Source organism: Podarcis bocagei (assembly GCF_964188305.1).
Source record: "Podarcis bocagei genome assembly, chromosome: 3".
Classification (NCBI taxonomy): domain Eukaryota; kingdom Metazoa; phylum Chordata; class Lepidosauria; order Squamata; family Lacertidae; genus Podarcis; species Podarcis bocagei.
This window is the reverse complement of record NC_138127.1, coordinates 111,502,907-111,518,552: the sequence shown is the minus strand read 5'-3', so window position 1 is coordinate 111,518,552 and position 15,646 is coordinate 111,502,907. Positions and strand designations below refer to the sequence as shown.

The following is a 15,646-nucleotide window of genomic DNA, read 5'->3' as shown; positions in this document are numbered from 1 at the left end:
CCCGAGGCCGTCGCCTTTGCCTCTGGAAAACCTCTGCTACCTGGTGGCTGCACAGAGAGCCAGCTCCTGTCTGAAGGCGGCAAGTGGCGGCAAGCAAGAGGCAGCCCCAGAACTGCCCCCCCCCCACCACCATGCGTCTCTGTCCCCAGGGTGCTCCCCCCCCCGCAAAACACCCCACAAAGGGAGTCTGCAAAGCGCTCTCTCTCTCTCTTTTTGCTTCTCCCTTCAGGGCAGATTCTGTTGCAGCTTGCCCACCTCATTCCATGGGGAGAGAGGGGGAGCAAAGAGGGTCCCATTCCCGGGTTGGGGGGGCGGGGGGGCGGGAGCAGGGACAGTGCACTGGGGAGGGGCTGGACACTTGCTTGGCATGCAGAACGACCCAGGTCCTGTCCCCAAAGGCGTCTCAGGGCTGGGGCTGCCCCCTTCCCAAAATCCTGAACAGCCACTGCTGCCTCTACAGAGGCCTCCCGTCCACCTGAGAAACATTGCAACAAGTCCTGCCCCCCCCTCAAAAAAAGAAGAACTGTGGTTTTAAAACGCATCTGCCTCCCTCAGCCCTTTGAATTGTGGATAGTTTTAGCACACTCAGGAATGCAAAGTTTTGTGTCTCTTTTGAAGGAAGGGAAGCTTCTACCTTTCCCACTCCAGCGCATTCTGTGCCCCCCCAAATATCACGTGGCAGGAGACTGGCTGCAGGGCAAGACCCCCAAATCCCCTGACCCTCCAGAGACGCCTCTGGCCGTCCCTCAAGCCCAGAATGCTGACCGGCCTCCCACTTCCGACCTGCAAGGAATTCCTGCGCCATCCAGGCCCTCGGTCATTTCACCAACGTCCAGCAACAGAAACAGCACATGCCCTGACTTCTCCTGTCCTCTGCCGCTTCAGAAGGAGCTGCCCTGGGTTCAAATGCTCCTCCATTTCGTATCTCCCTGCACACTGAAATCTAGCAAGTCAGGGGAAGGCCGCTTTTGCCACACATGCCAGGAGGTTTCGCGTGGGGAAGTAGCAAAGCACCTGTGGCCTGCAGACCAAAGCAGAGTGACCCCCCCCCCCAGTCACCAGTACAGACCCCCCTGACCTCTGTACATGAACTCCTTACTGTCCCTGCCGCTGTCCAATCTGTTCTGCTCTCGGTTGAACAAAGCCTCCTTTGAATGCCGGGGGCACAAACCGGGCAGCCTTTTCCATGTGTGCCCTCCCAAGCCTCCTGAAGGAAAGCCCACATGCAATGGTGGGGGGATCAGAAGGGCCATGCGTCCCAGTGGTTAGAGCACCTGCAGGCCCCAGAAGACTCCAAAGGGATGGGGAAAGGGACCGCCTGCCGGACAGGAGGGCAAGGTGGATGAAGAGCCAGGCCTGGCCAAGGAGCAAACCCTCTTCAGCTGCAATTCCTGCATGGCAGGGGGTCAGACTAGATGACTCTGGGTGTCCCTTCCCACTCTGCCATTTTGTGATACCTGCTGGCCTGTCTTTTTCACCGGCAGAGGAGCAACCGTGCAGGCGAGTGCCCGTCGCCCCCCTGCACGCTCCTCCTTTCTCCCCCCTCCCCCCCGCTGGCTGCTCCCTGCCCTCCCTCACCCCACGAGCCCTGCCTCTGATTCTGGGTGAGGCCAAGGAAGCCCGGGGACCCTTCCCCAACTGCGGGGTCCCCTGCTCCGCCCCTTGGGCACCGCTGCCTCGTGAGAGGATGCGCCTGGGCCACGCAGCTTGCCCCGTGTTATCTGGATGCGGGAGGTGCCTGCCGCCACTCTGGCTCCTTCTTCCTGCCGCCATGCCAGCAGCCAGGGCTGCCAGGCTATAAATAGACCAGGGCCGAGCAGGAGGGGACCTGTTGCTAGGGAGACCCAGCGGTGAGGCGGCAGCGCGAAGAGCAGGGACACGGAGGAGATTCGGGGAGGGAGGAGGAGGAGGAGGGCAGGGCGGCTGCTGTGTGCGAGTGCATGCCCGGGGGGGGGGCGCAGGTGGGTGGCAGCGGGGGCACCGTGGGTGCTCTGCGGCAGGCCTGCCATGGGGAGGGGGTCTCCGCTTCCGCCATTTTGCTGCAGTGTGTAGGCGCAAACTGACCCTTCGGATCCTTTGCAGAGGTGGCAAAAGCAGAACAGAGGAGGGGGGATGCTTGCAGCTGAGGCTCCCCCCCCATTTTGCACAACACTTCAGGAAGGGGGGCAGGAAGGGCCGCAGAGAGCGTGCAGAGGGTCGCAGGTGCAGAGCGCAGGCAGGGCTGCGAGGGACACGGCCTGATTTTCCTGGAGAGCAGCTGCCGGCCAGTGCTGGCAAGGCTGAGCTCAGGCTTGGAGGTGCCGCCTGAACTCCCAGCACCCAGAAGCCCCCATGGCCAATGCTCAAGGCAACCCCAACAGCTGCCACAGCAGACACCCAGCTGGAGCGGGCAGGAGATCGCAGCTTGGCCCACTAGAATTGTAGAGTTGGAAGGGACCCCCCAAGGTCATCCAGCCCAACCCGCTGCCAGCTAAAGAATCCCTGCCAGACAGCCACCCAGTCTTCCTTTAAGGGAAAAACCCAGGAGAAGATGGCGGCTATTTTCTGTTGGGCACTGCCAGATCACTGCAGGGCACCACCTCCTGCCCTGCGCTGCACGAGACCCCTTTTTCTGGGGGGGGGTGTCCATGCCCTTGCCCCGCGAGATACCAGCTGCCCCAGCCCTTCTTGGCCCCATCTCCTGCCTCAAACTCTGCTCTCCCCCCCCCCTTCTGCCCATCCAAAACTAGGGTTAAGACCGGAGCACTCGGAAGATTTGAGAGCCCCCTGGAAGGAGGATGTGGCCGAGACCCCTGCGTTGTGGGGGCTGGACTAGACGCTCAGGGCTGATGCTATAGATCTAATTCAAAATCTAAACAAGAATAAACCACATCTCCATCTCTATTATTAGAGATTTTGTTATTTTATTATTATTATTATTAGTGTGTGTGTGTGTATGTATATGTATATGTATATGTATATGTATATGTATATGTATGTCTGGGATTTCCCCCCCTTAATTCTGGGAGCCTTTTTTTGTAGGTTTTGCTGCCATGGCAAATCTCTTGGGTGCCCCCTTGATGCCCATTGAAGCAAGTGGGCATTTTGCTAGATGTTTCTCCAGCCCTGGCCTGCCCTCAACAGGTGCCCCCCCCCCGGGACTATCCCAAAGACCCTCCCCCTGCAGAGCTGCGCAGCACCCTAACCCCCACCCTCCCCTCGCCCTGCCCTGCCCTGGCTGACCTCTGCCCCTCCCTGGGCCTCCCCCTATCAACAGCCTTTGAGGCACCTCTGGGTGCAAAAAGAGGCCCCTGGGCTCCTCCCAAGGCCACCCTCCCCCTCTCCCTGCACCCAGCAGCGTCACAGGTAGCTGTGCTTCCTGCCAGCAGGGGGTTGGTCTAGATGACCGTGGGGTGTCCCTTCCAACTCTACTAGGATTCTATGTGCAGGAGCAAAGGTCCTGGACAGCAGCAGAAGACCTCTTCTGCTTGCACCACCTGCCCACCCTCCCCCCCCGCCGGACCAGGCAGGGTGCCAGGTGCGAGTCACCGACCAGCCCAACTTGGAAATCCAGGGGATGACAGAAGGGGCAGGAAACACCAGTGTCAAAAATCTTAAAAGCCCCTTTTCTCTCTCGCTTTCAGCTTTCATATTTGGAAGGGGGAGAAACTCCAGGAAGAAGGCCAGGCGGAGGATCGGGCAGGAGGGAAGCCTTGTATTGGGAAACAGGGTGGGGTGAGGTCAGCAGCAGGATCCTGAGCCCCACACAGCCCCACTGATTCCTTGGGGTGGGAAGGGAGAAAAGGAGCGGCCGTGCTCCTTTTCTCCCTTCCCGCATTGCAGGAGGTTGGGCTGCATGGCCTTTGGGTTCCCTTCCAGCTCCGCAGTTCTGTCATCGCCCCAACTCACCTGTTCCAGCCTGCCAGCTCTGGCAGGCAGCTAACAGGAGGAAAATAAGGCAGCGTCCAGCCCAGGTGGCCTCCCTGGAATGGAGTGGGCAGGGCCTGGTAAGATCACGGAACTGTAGGTCCAATTGCTGGCTTTCCAGCTACGTGGCAGGCCACCTTACGATTGGAGGACGGGTCCACCGAGTCGAGATTCCCGCGTTACGGGGGGTTGGACTAGATGGCCCTTGGGGTCCCATCCAACTCTACAATTCCAGGATTTTAGGATTTGGCACTGTCCCAACTGACTGGGCAGAGGGTTCCAGGCAAGAATACACTCCGAATCTGGGTGCCAGGCGGATGCTCTGCCCACTAGGCCTCCCCTCAGTGCCCTCCTGGCTGGAGAAATGAGCCGGGTTATCTTGACGCAGGATTTGCATTCCTTTCAGACCCCCATTTCCTGCTCCCCAGGACAGGGACGAGTTCCCCCGCAATTTAAAGGCGACCGCTGGGTCTTACGCCACCCTGGCTTGCTCTGGGCCCGGTAAAGCGACTCACAGATTCAACAAATAATAATAATAATTTTTACGAAGCACCCCAACCCCCAGAGGGTGGCTTGCCTGGCGGGTGGGGTGGGTGCCTACAATCAGGTCCACGGTGCCAACCTGGTGCCCGTGGGCAATGGTGACGTAGCTCTGGGGCAAAAGAGGTGCTGGGCGTGTGAGGAGGAGGAGGAGAGAGAGGAGATTGGGGGGGTTAGGGGCCGGCAGCGAAAGGGTGCCCCCACCCTTGCCCCCATCTTTCCAAAACCATGCCCTGGGCGCCTGTGCGTGAGGAGGAAGGGGCGCTCCCTGGCAGTGGACAGACGCAGGGGGAGGGCGTGGGCACACCCACAGCCCCCCCGGCAACCCACAAGCCCCAGCACGGGGTCCACATGAGACAAGCCGCCCCCCTCCCCGCAAAACCCCAAAGGTGGGCCACGAACCTTGTCGAGCTGAGCTGCCGCTGGGTTATCAGTCTGTGGGAGAAAGGTAAAGGAGAGGAGGGAGTTAGCACACATAGAGCCACAGCAAGAGGACGCGACTGCCGCTGCCCCACAGGCAGGCACAGGAGGGGGGCACACGGGGGGGGGAAGGATGGGGGGCGCAGCTCGGCAGGTGCCAGTTCACCTAAGGCAGGAGCAAAGCCTGAGCAGGCCAGCCTGAGATCATCTGCAGGAGCGCTGTGGGTGGTTGTTCCCTGAGAAGCCAAGCCTTTAGTCCTGTGGAACTCCCTGCCACTGGAGACACAGCAAGCGCCTTCTGCACCGGCTTTTACACACCTACTGGAAACTTTTCGGTTCCCTCTTGACTTACGCAGGGAATTAAGAGCACCATCCTTGCCCAACGGCTACTTGACGTCTGTTTCTAACTTCTTTCCGTGGCTGTATATTTTTATTGGCATGAACCATAATAAATGCAGGGGGGGGGAAATAATAATAATAATAATAATAATAATAATAATAATAATAATAATAATAATAATGGGGAATTGGTATACAAATATTCAGTATTGGAGCACCTTCTGCCCCAGCCCCCTCCTTGCTGCTGCGCCAGTCTCGAGGATGCCAACCCATAATGCTTTGGAGCCAGACCAGGGTACCAGGGCACAGCAAAGCATGCTGGGAAGGAGGATGCCATTAGGTCACAGAGCAAAGACTTAGTGATAAAACCCACCTCTCTAACTCCCTAATTATTATTATTCGAACCAAGAGCCAGTTCTAGGATTCTAGGAATGCCCGGAAGTTACACAAACAGAAGTGGCCACAATGATCCTAAACCCAGAAGGAAAATAGGGTGTGGGAGTCCCAGTGCAGCCCATCATCGCCTGAACCCTGTGCCCCCCCCTGCAAACACCGCCAGGGCCCTTCCTGGTCTCGGCACAGTTCAAAGCATCTGCAGAACAGCTGCAGCGATGCATTTTTGCAAGCGCGCAGCCTCACATCTCATGAACCCGTGCCCACGCTGGACGTGTGCCCTTCCTGAACGCCAGACCGTTTGATGGGCGGCATGTGCGCGCACCCAGCCAGATGCGCCCAGGAGCGGGCAAAGTCATGGGACGAGGGAAGGAAAACCTGGGGGGCTCTGTTCACGGCAGGCCTACAGGCAGCTGGACCCGAACATGTGGAAGGCTGTGGAGAGGCAGAAGATGGGAGGGGGGGTGATGGGGACCAAGAGGGAAGGGGGGTCCGGGTGCACTTGCCGAAGCACATGGCGAAACGGTGGAACTCACTGCCACTGGAGGCCATGACCAAAATCGCCCAGATCTCTCAGGCCCAAGATTCCCATAGAGGATTGAGCATAGTTTTTTTTTGGGGGGGGGGAGAATTGTGAGACACTTCAATGCCTGGCTGAGTAAGCGGCTGCCTCAGAAACCAGACGGGTGAGGGGGGGGGGAAATATTAGGCAAGGAAATGAAATCAATAAGTAGATAACCACACATTTAAAAAAAAAAAGATACGTGCCAAGCAAAACCGAATGCTGCAAGCTATGTAAAAGTATGAAAACTTACATATGATTTGCATAATTATATCCTGCTAATTAGAGGGAGGGCTCTGACCCCCCCCCAACCTGGTCAACTGAGAAGCTGCTCCGTCCCCAAGAAGGCCTGAGACTTCTCTACACTTTCAAGCCGCTCCTGACTCTCTTGAGGACTAGAAAGTTGCCTCTTTAAACAGCGGAAGCTGAGCTAGCCGGGATGCCAACTTCCTCCCCCCGCATCCAGCTTCCCCCCAGGCACGCAGCCAGCCCCCCTCTTGCCCTAGACACACAGGGGGAGAGCAGAGACCCTCAAATTCTCCCATCCGGCCCCCCAGTCTCTCCCTAGGGCTACGAAAGACCCTCAAGGGTGGGGAGAAGGCAGAAAAGGGATTTGGGGAGCCAAGAGATATTGCTCATTTCTCCTTGGAATGAGAACACAAGGGAAAGGGGGGTGTGCTAGGAAAATGAAGACCCCCTCCCCACATTTCCCCAAGCAGCAAAGCTTTATTGCAGGGGGTTAGACTACAGGACCTTTGGGGTGGGAGACATTCTGCGGCCCATTCTGGGCTAGGAGAGGAAGGGGAATGCCAGAGAGACCCAGAAATGCCCCTGGGGCAGCCTAGACTGCCACTCTTGACCTCCCCCCCCCCCCCCGTCCACTGCACACACACGGGACCCCACTCTCAGTGACCCCCACTAAGCACCCAGCAGGACAGCCACCCCTGCTCTGCTCGCAGCCACCCTTTCCCGCTGCCACCCCAAAGCAGCCGCTCTGACCACTACTCACTCCTGCCTTGCATGCCTCCAATGCACCACCGCCTTGGCCCAGGGCAGGACCAAGAGGCAGAGCCCCGCCAAGGCCCCAACCTTCTCTGGGGCAGGCGCAGCGTGGCTTCTTCCCCCCTCCCCCAAATACAACTGGATCACAGAATCGTAGAGTAGGAAAAGGGTCCCTTCGGTCATCTAGTCCAACCCCCTGAAACACACGGGGTTGGACTAGATGATTGTGAGAACTGTAATTTGGGGGTGGAACAAAAACGGCTCCCCTGTGGACCCCTAGATGTCCGCTGTGCAGGCAAGAGGGATGGTTTGCTCTGGCAAAGTCTCCCTCTCCCATCTCTGGGGCAGAAAGCGCTATGGGGAAGAGCCGTAGTTCAGTGGTGGGAAACACCTCTCCTGCAACCAGGTCAATCCCCGCCGGCAGCATCTCCAGGCAGGGCTGCCAATCAGTGCAGACAATACTGCTCAAGATGGACCAATGACCTGAATGAGGCATCTTTCTGAGCTGCCCCCCTTGCAGACAGAACACCCCACATGCTCTGCGATGGGGGGCTGACAGAGCATGCCATCACCTGGAAAGCATAACCCCCCCAATAGCATCTTGGAAAACCTCAGAAACAGCCCAATGCCAACACCCAGAGCCCAGATTGGGACCCCTGAGAAATATTGGGTGTGGGGGGAGATTTGGTCCACCTTATTTGTGACCCTGGGAGGCAGAAGCGGCAGAATTCACGCTGACCACCCTGGAGGAGCCAAGAGGGGCCCCCCCAGGGAGAGCTGAGGACCCGTGGGGAGGGGGGCAGAAGGGGGCCCCACCCAGGACGCCTCCCCCCCGGGACCCGGGGCACCCAGGCTCACCTCCCGCTTCCAGCGCGCCAGCCACTCGTCCCGCTTCCTCTTGCTGATGTAGAAGGGGTCCCCCGCCTGGAAGGTCAGGCGCGGCATTGGCCGGGGGCGAAGGCTCGACTCGCAGCCCAGGCCTCCTCCTCGCAGGCGGCCGCGGGATCCCTGCGCGGGGAGAGGAGAGTCAGAAGGGATCGCCGGATCATTGGGCCGGATTGCCATCTCAGCCGATGCCCCAATCGCCAGACCCGCTGTGCCCTCCTGGCATCTCCAAGAAAAAAGCACACCAAGAACTCTGGCCAAGGTAAGTTTCAATAGTGGGAGTGGTCCCTCCTCGCAAATCAATAGCCAATACTTTTGAATGGATTAGTTTTTGTTACTATTGACTATTGATTTGCGAGGAGGGACCACTCCCACTATTGAAACTTACAGTGCTTTTTTCTTGGTATATTTAATAACAAGAACTTATTTCCAAAAGGTGGCCTTCATAAAAGCATTGCTTTTATTTTGGGGGGGACAAGGCCGTTTTCATTCCGTTTCTTCAATAATAATAATAATAATAAAATTATTATTATTATTATTATTAGTAGTTGTTCTCTTTGATATCTGGTGGGAGGGTGTTCCACAGGGCGGGTTTCACACAGTTCAGCACCGAGATATATCTCGGTTTACACCGGACCCCAATACTTGCAACAATTACATTAAAAATAAAAATAAAACAACAAGACTCAGACAAACGTTTCTGAATACATTCAAAAAGTTGTGTCGAAACGTATATACAAAAAGTATTAACAATTATTAAAGGTGATAGAAATTATGTGTAGCAAAGTGCATTGCTTAGAATGGTAAAATTTTGAATTTATAGGGCTCTGTCGGAAGCGGGAAAATAAAAATATTTCCTCCGTGAACCATTCCCCCCCAACAGTCAAGATCAGAGCTGCCGCTTTAAGAACAGGAACCTGAGCCTGCTGTTTTCCTCTGCCCTCCTCATCCCGTTTTTCCTTGTGTGTCACACCTTTCAGACTGGGACTGTTTTATTCCTGGTCTTTCTATGAGCCGTTTTCGGCTAAAGCGTATATGCTCTACATCAGGAGTGGGGGGCAGGAATTGGGCAGCCCCCTTAGTCCCCACCCATTGGCTCTGGTGGGGGCTTTAATCCAAGCGTCCCTGGGAGAGCGCAGCAGGATTCGCACTCTAAGCAAGCAATGCTCCAGCGTGGGGGCCCTGGAAGCTGCTCCCCCCCCCAAAAAAAGAGCCCAGCTGTGCGGAAAATACTTGCCTCCATTTTGAGGGAGTTGTAGTGGTTTTCCTCCTTCTCTTCTTTGCCTGGAAACAGAGAGAGAACAGACTGAGTGCCAGGAGAAATCTGGGCCATGCGGGCCCTTTGGCGGGGGGCAAGTGCCCCCCCACGCAAAGGAGGGCGTTGTGCCCACGATGGGTCTGGTGGCGCCACCCCTCACCGCCAGGGTCCTCCTCTCTCATTTTGCACATTTAAATTGTTACTGGATTTAAAAACTTCGCACAAAATCCAGTTTATACACTTCTCTTAACGATTCGACGTCCCATCCTAACATTCGCGATATTCCCCCCCCCACCAACAATTTCCTGCTGCCTTGTATTCAATACTTATTCTAAGATACATTTCTTTATTTGCTTTCTTCTCCCTATCCTTTTATTAAATAAACTTTATTATTAAAATAATTCAACATTAATATTACAAATATACAAACATACATTTCATACAGTCCTTAAAAATATTCACATACCCCCACTCAATCCCACAGATACTTCCTTTTGACTTCCAATCTACTCAATTGCAATTTCTATTCACTTCTATTACTTTCTTTTGTCGAGAAACCAGCTCGACCATTTTCCCACATTCTTTCACACACTTTTAAACCAACTTTTCTACTTCTTTTTCTGTTACACATTGTTATCCATCTTATTTAGTATTTCAGTATTTACAACGGAACTTGTTTATTCTAATAGGAGTCCTGATTTTTCAATATGATTTTGCAAGCATCCTTTAAACACCTTCCAGTCTTGTCTATCTTCTCTTTTGAGATCCTTCCAATTTCTCCCATTGTTTTGGATATATTGTAATACTCCAATAATTTAGCAAGCCACTGTTTTCGTCGGTATTCTACGACTTTTCCAATTTTTCGCAATCAATAGCCTTGCGGCTACTGTTGCGTACAAATATAATGTCTTGTCTTCTTCCTTTAGACTTCCTGGTACTATTCCCAATAGAAAATCTTCTGGGGTTTTCCTAAATGAATATCTGGACATTTTTTCATTTCATTATATATTGTTTCCCAAAATTGTTTGATATTCTTCCTATCCTTTCATTGCTTATACTTCAATACCTGCTCACGATTTCATTTGGTTAGAGCAGTTTTTTAAAATAGTCCATTAAATTTCCATTCTTCCATCGACTTTCATAGAATCATAGAATCCTAGAGTTGGAAGAGACCACCAGGGCCATCGAGTCCAACCCCCTGCCAAGCAGGAAACACCATCAGAGCACTGCTGACATATGGTTGTCAAGCCTCTGCTTAAAGACCTCCAAAGTAGGAGACTCCACCACACTCCTTGGCAGCAAATTCCACTGTCAAACAGCTCTTACTGTCAGGAAGTTCTTCCTAATGTTTAGGTGGAATCTTCTTTCTTGTAGTTTGGATCCATTGCTCCGTGTCCGCTTCTCTGGAGCAGCAGAAAACAACCTTTCTCCCTCCTCTATGTGACATCCTTTTATATATTTGAACATGGCTATCATATCACCCCTTAACCTCCTCTTCTCCAGGCTAAACATGCCCAGCTCCCTTAGCCGTTCCTCATAAGGCATCGTTTCCAGGCCTTTGACCATTTTGGTTGCCCTCCTCTGGACACGTTCCAGTTTGTCAGTGTCCTTCTTGAATTGTGGTGCCCAGAACTGGACACAGTACTCCAGGTGAGGTCTGACCAGAGCAGAATACAGTGGCACTATTACTTCCCTTGATCTAGATGCTATACTCCTATTGATGCAGCCCAGAATTGCATTGGCTTTTTTAGCTGCCGCGTCACACTGTTGGCTCATGTCAAGTTTGTGGTCAACCAAGACTCCTAGAACCTTTTCACATGCACTGCTCTCAAGCCAGGTGTCACCCATCTTGTATTTGTGCCTCTCATTTTTTTTGCCCAAGTGCAATACTTTACATTTCTCCCTGTTAAAGTTCATCTTGTTTGTTTTGGCCCAGTTTTGGCCCAGTACTTAACCTGAAGTACCACTGTACTTTTAAAATGAGGCTGTGTTTTAAATTGCATTTTAACCTGTATTTTAAATTGGTTCCCCCCCACCCATCATGTTTTTTACTGTGATTTTATTGGTGTTAGCCACCCTGAGCCCGGCTCTGGCCAGGGAGGGCGGGGTATAAATAAAATTTATTATTATTATTATTATTATTATTATTATTATTATTATTATTTGCCTATCGACTGCTTCAATCTGCAGAACTGGCACTGCATAATACCCGTTCCACATTTGTAAGAAAGCGCTATTTCAGTGTGGCAGCAGCTGCCCTGTGGAACTCCCTGCCAGTTGAGATCAGGCTGGCGTCTTTGCCACACTCTTTCTGGCAGCGGCTAAAGATATTCTTGTTTAGACAGGCCTACCCAGGTGTTTAAAACTGGCATCAACTTTCCAATCGGCTTTCGGTTTATTACTGATTTTATCTTTAAAGAGTTGTTTTTACTGATAATTTTTGTATTCTCTTTGTAAAGCGCTTTGAGGGTTGTTGGGTTGGGGGTTTTTTAGGATCAAGTGGGGTATGATTCTTATGAAATAAAAAAATCAATTGCCCTTTGAACGGCCTCTCTAAATTGCTCCCATGTCAGTTTCTGTTCCTTGGGGGGGGGAGGGTTAATAAGAGAGCACTACGTATGATGCATGATGCTGTAAAAAATGAAAATAGAAATCAAAGCCTTGCAGGAACAGAAACTGACAGTGGAACAATTCAGAGAGGTGATTCAAGGGGCGGACCAGCACTCTCTCAGCACAGGTGGTAGTAGTAGTAGTAGTAATAATAATAATAATAATAATAATATCACAGAATTGTAGAAGGGACCCTGGGAGTCATCTAGTCCACCCCCTGCAATGCAGAAATACAAATAATTTTACTATTTGCACCCTGCCCACCTGACTGGGTTGCCGCAGCCTCTCTGCGCCCAGAGCCTGACTTCTGACATTTTGTGGGGGTGGCGAAAAATATTCCTCTCTCTTTCTCCCCTAGAGGAGTTCCCTCTCCTTCCTCCCATCAGTCAATTCTCCCCTGGGCAGAGAAGGCGTTTTATTTTTATCTTCTATGAAATGAATGCGCTTTCAGGGCGGCTTACTAAAACTAAACCTCTCAAAGCATCATCATCATCATCATCATTTAAAGACAGCAGCACAGGAAGATGCAGAGCAGCAGACAAGGGAAACCAGGAATTAAAATCAAATGTATTCAACATTTTTGAAAAACAAAGTGAGTGGGGAGAAAGCAAGGCAGGTTTCCCTGGACAGAGAGGGGCCACGAATGAAAAGGACCCGTCTCTCTCTCTCTCTCTCTCTCTCTCTCTCTCTCTCTCTCTCGTCTCTTCAGCTGCCCCCCACCTGGGCAAGGCCTGGGCACGGGGGGCAGTGAAGCAGCCCTTCCAGGCTTCCTCCCTTGCCCCCGCTTCATTCGCACCCAAGCCCGGCAGGCCTTCCAAGAGGATCCCTAGCTCTTCACGTGGACCTCGGATCCGTAGCGGTTGAAGTCACTTCTAGCGCAACACCCTAATTTGCTGGGAGGCGGTGGCCCCACGGATCAGGCATGACAGCCATCTGATCGACTGTGGAACTCCCTGCCACAGGACTGCCACTGACCTCAATGGCTTTAAGGGAGGAGGGGACAAATTTGGGGGGGGGAGGGCGTGACCCAGGGCCCCTAGCCAGGATGCCTCTGCTCTGCCATCAGAGGCAGGAAATGTTTCTGAAACCAATATTCGGGGGGGGGGTGTGCCCAGATCCTGCTTGGAGTTTTCCCATAGGCAGCCAGTTGGGCAGGATGGGCCCTCCATGGCCCCGATCCGGCAGGCTCTTCTGAAGTCCTTATGGTAGCCAGAACATGGGTGACTGGGAGATGATATACAATGAAATTAAAAATATATATGTTAAAAATAACCTTTGTTAAGAAACCAGAAGCTTTTCCATTCGGAATTTCAGGTGCCGACATACCAAAGGAGCAGAAAAGATTTTTCATGTATGGAACAACAGCTGCTTGGATGTTATTAGCCCAAAGTTGGAAAGAAGACAAAGCCCAACCAGAGAAGAACGGCAAACTAAGCTGATGGACGATGCAGAGATTATTATTATTATTATTATTATTATTATTATTATTATTATTATTATTATTTATACCCCGCCCTTCCCGGTTCAGAAAACCAGGAGGCTCAGGGCGGCTAACAACAAATTTAAAACACTTAATTGATGGCAAAGCTGACTGGAAAACTCAGAAACCAAGAGGATAAAAACTTTATTAAACAGGAGCAGGATTTTGATTCACTTGTAGTGTAAATAATTTTACGGCAAATATGGTTTGATATAATAATTGGAGTATGTCTGAATATGCATTTGCACAATGAGAGATAAAGGAGGTGCTGTGGGACTGGTGGAAGTCAATGTTTTGTTGTTGTTTTTATAGTGTTTATATTATTAACCTGTAAGATATGGATTGGTTTTGTTTGTTTCTTAGTTGTTGTTGCTTTTTTAGTTTTTCGAATATTGGTTTTTGTGTGTTGTGTATTGCTATTTTTCGTGTTGTTGTTGTGTGGAAAACACTAATAAAATGTATTTTAAATAAATAAACAAATAAATAAACAAATAAATAGCTAGCAAAACGCTCAACCTGAAGCAAACGTAACATGAGGTACGACTGTATTTTGTATTTGTAAAACCAATAAAAACGATTTACGAAAAAGAAGAACAACAACACAGGCGACTGCAGCCAGGCCCCTCCATCTCCCGGTCCTTTCGAAGCTGGTCTGGGTGACTGCCCTCAACCGCACCCCATTTCCAGGTCACCCAGCAAGACGGGGGGTGGGGGCCAGGAAACTCACCTCCCTCTACCTGCCAAGGGTGCCCCTTTCTCAAAGCGGGTGGGGAGAAGCCCCAGAGAAGCGGGGGGGGGGGGAGAGAGAATGGGGAGAAGCCCCGGGAAGCCATGGGGTGGGGGGTGCCTGACGGCTGCAGGGGACAGGATACGCCAAACAGGAACCGAAGGGGGTCAAGCGTTGCCTCAGCCTCTGCATTCTCCGCCCCCCCCCCATGAGAGCCGCCAGTTTCCTGTGTCGTCTTCCTCGCAGGTAACAGAGGCCGCAGCTCAGCTTAAAAATAGCACCCAGCCTGAAATTTGGGTGTGGGTGGGGGGCAGCGGAAGAGAGGCGGTGGTGGTGGTAGTGGGGTGTCAGGAAGGACGAACGCACAGGCCGTGTGGGAACAGGTGGGGGCGGAGAGACGGCAGCGACGAGAGCGTAAGATCACAAAAACCACGCCGGTGGATCAGGGCAAGAGCCCGGCATCCTGTTCTCACAGCGGCAACATGGTCCCAAGGACCTAGAAATCCAGAGAGACTGCCTCTGGGCCTGGAGGCTCCATTAGAAGCTGCCGGATCGCGCCAGTCTTCCCACTCTCACCCCACATGCCCCAAAGGGTGCGGGCAAGATCTGAGCGCAACAACAAAACATTCCCCTCCACCAGTTTCCAGGATCCAGGATTCACAAGTGTTGCTGCCTCCACAGCCCTCTCTTCCTCCTCCTCCATGAATTTTTCCAAACCTCTTTTAAATCCATTCACGTTGGTGGCCCTCACAGCCTCTTGTGGGAGGGAGTTCCACCGTCTAACTATAATAATAATAATTTATTATTTGCACCCTGCCCATCTGGCTGGGCTTCCCACAAAGATTAAAAATACATTAAAGTGTCACACATTAAAAACTTCCCAGAACAGGGCTGCCTTCAGATGTCTTCTGAATGTCAGGTAGTTGTTTATCTCTTTGACATCTGGAGGGAGGGCGTTCCACAGGACGGGTGCCACTGCCGAGAAGGCCCTCTGCCTGGTTTCCTGTAACTTTACTTCTTGCAGTGAGGAAACTGCCAGAAGGCCCTCGGCGCTGGACCTCAGTGTCCAGGCTGAACGATGGGGGTGGAGATGCTCCTTCAGGTATACAGGACCGAGGCCGATTAGGGCTTTAAAGGTCAGCACCAACACTTTGAATCGTGCTCAGAAACGTACTGGGAGCCAATGCAGATCTCTCAGAACCGGTGTTATGTGGTCCCGGCGGCCACCCCCAGTCACCAGTCTAGCTGCCGCATTCTGGATTAGTTGTAGTTTCCGGGTCACCTTCAAAGGTAACCCCACATACAGCACATTACAGTAGTCCAAGTGGGAGATAACCAGAGCATGCACCACTCTGGTGAGACAGTCTGCAGGCAGATAGGGTCTCATCCTGCGTACCAGATGGAGCTGGGAGACAGCTGCCCTGGACACAGAATTAACCTGTGCCTCCATGGACAGCTGTGAGTCCAAAATGACTCCCAGGCTGCGCACCTGGTCCTTCAGGGGCATAGTTACCCCATTCAGGA

General features: G+C 52.5%; 1 protein-coding gene across 4 annotated transcripts in view; it reads right to left on the bottom strand.

The window, feature by feature from the left end:
• The window catches only part of DNMT3A (DNA methyltransferase 3 alpha), a 72,518-nt gene that overhangs the window by 35,095 nt on the left and 21,777 nt on the right, over window positions 1–15,646 (bottom strand). For 3 of the 4 annotated variants that reach the window (XM_081188475.1, XM_081188476.1, XM_081188477.1), the window contains exons 4-6: window positions 9,285–9,331; window positions 8,021–8,170; window positions 4,849–4,881 (exon numbers count right to left, since the gene is read on the bottom strand). In XM_081188475.1, the coding sequence (XP_081044601.1) occupies window positions 4,849–4,881; window positions 8,021–8,170; window positions 9,285–9,331 (230 nt within the window). The remainder of the gene's footprint in view (window positions 1–4,848; window positions 4,882–8,020; window positions 8,171–9,284; window positions 9,332–15,646) is intronic. The other variant, XM_081188478.1, reaches the window with a different exon arrangement.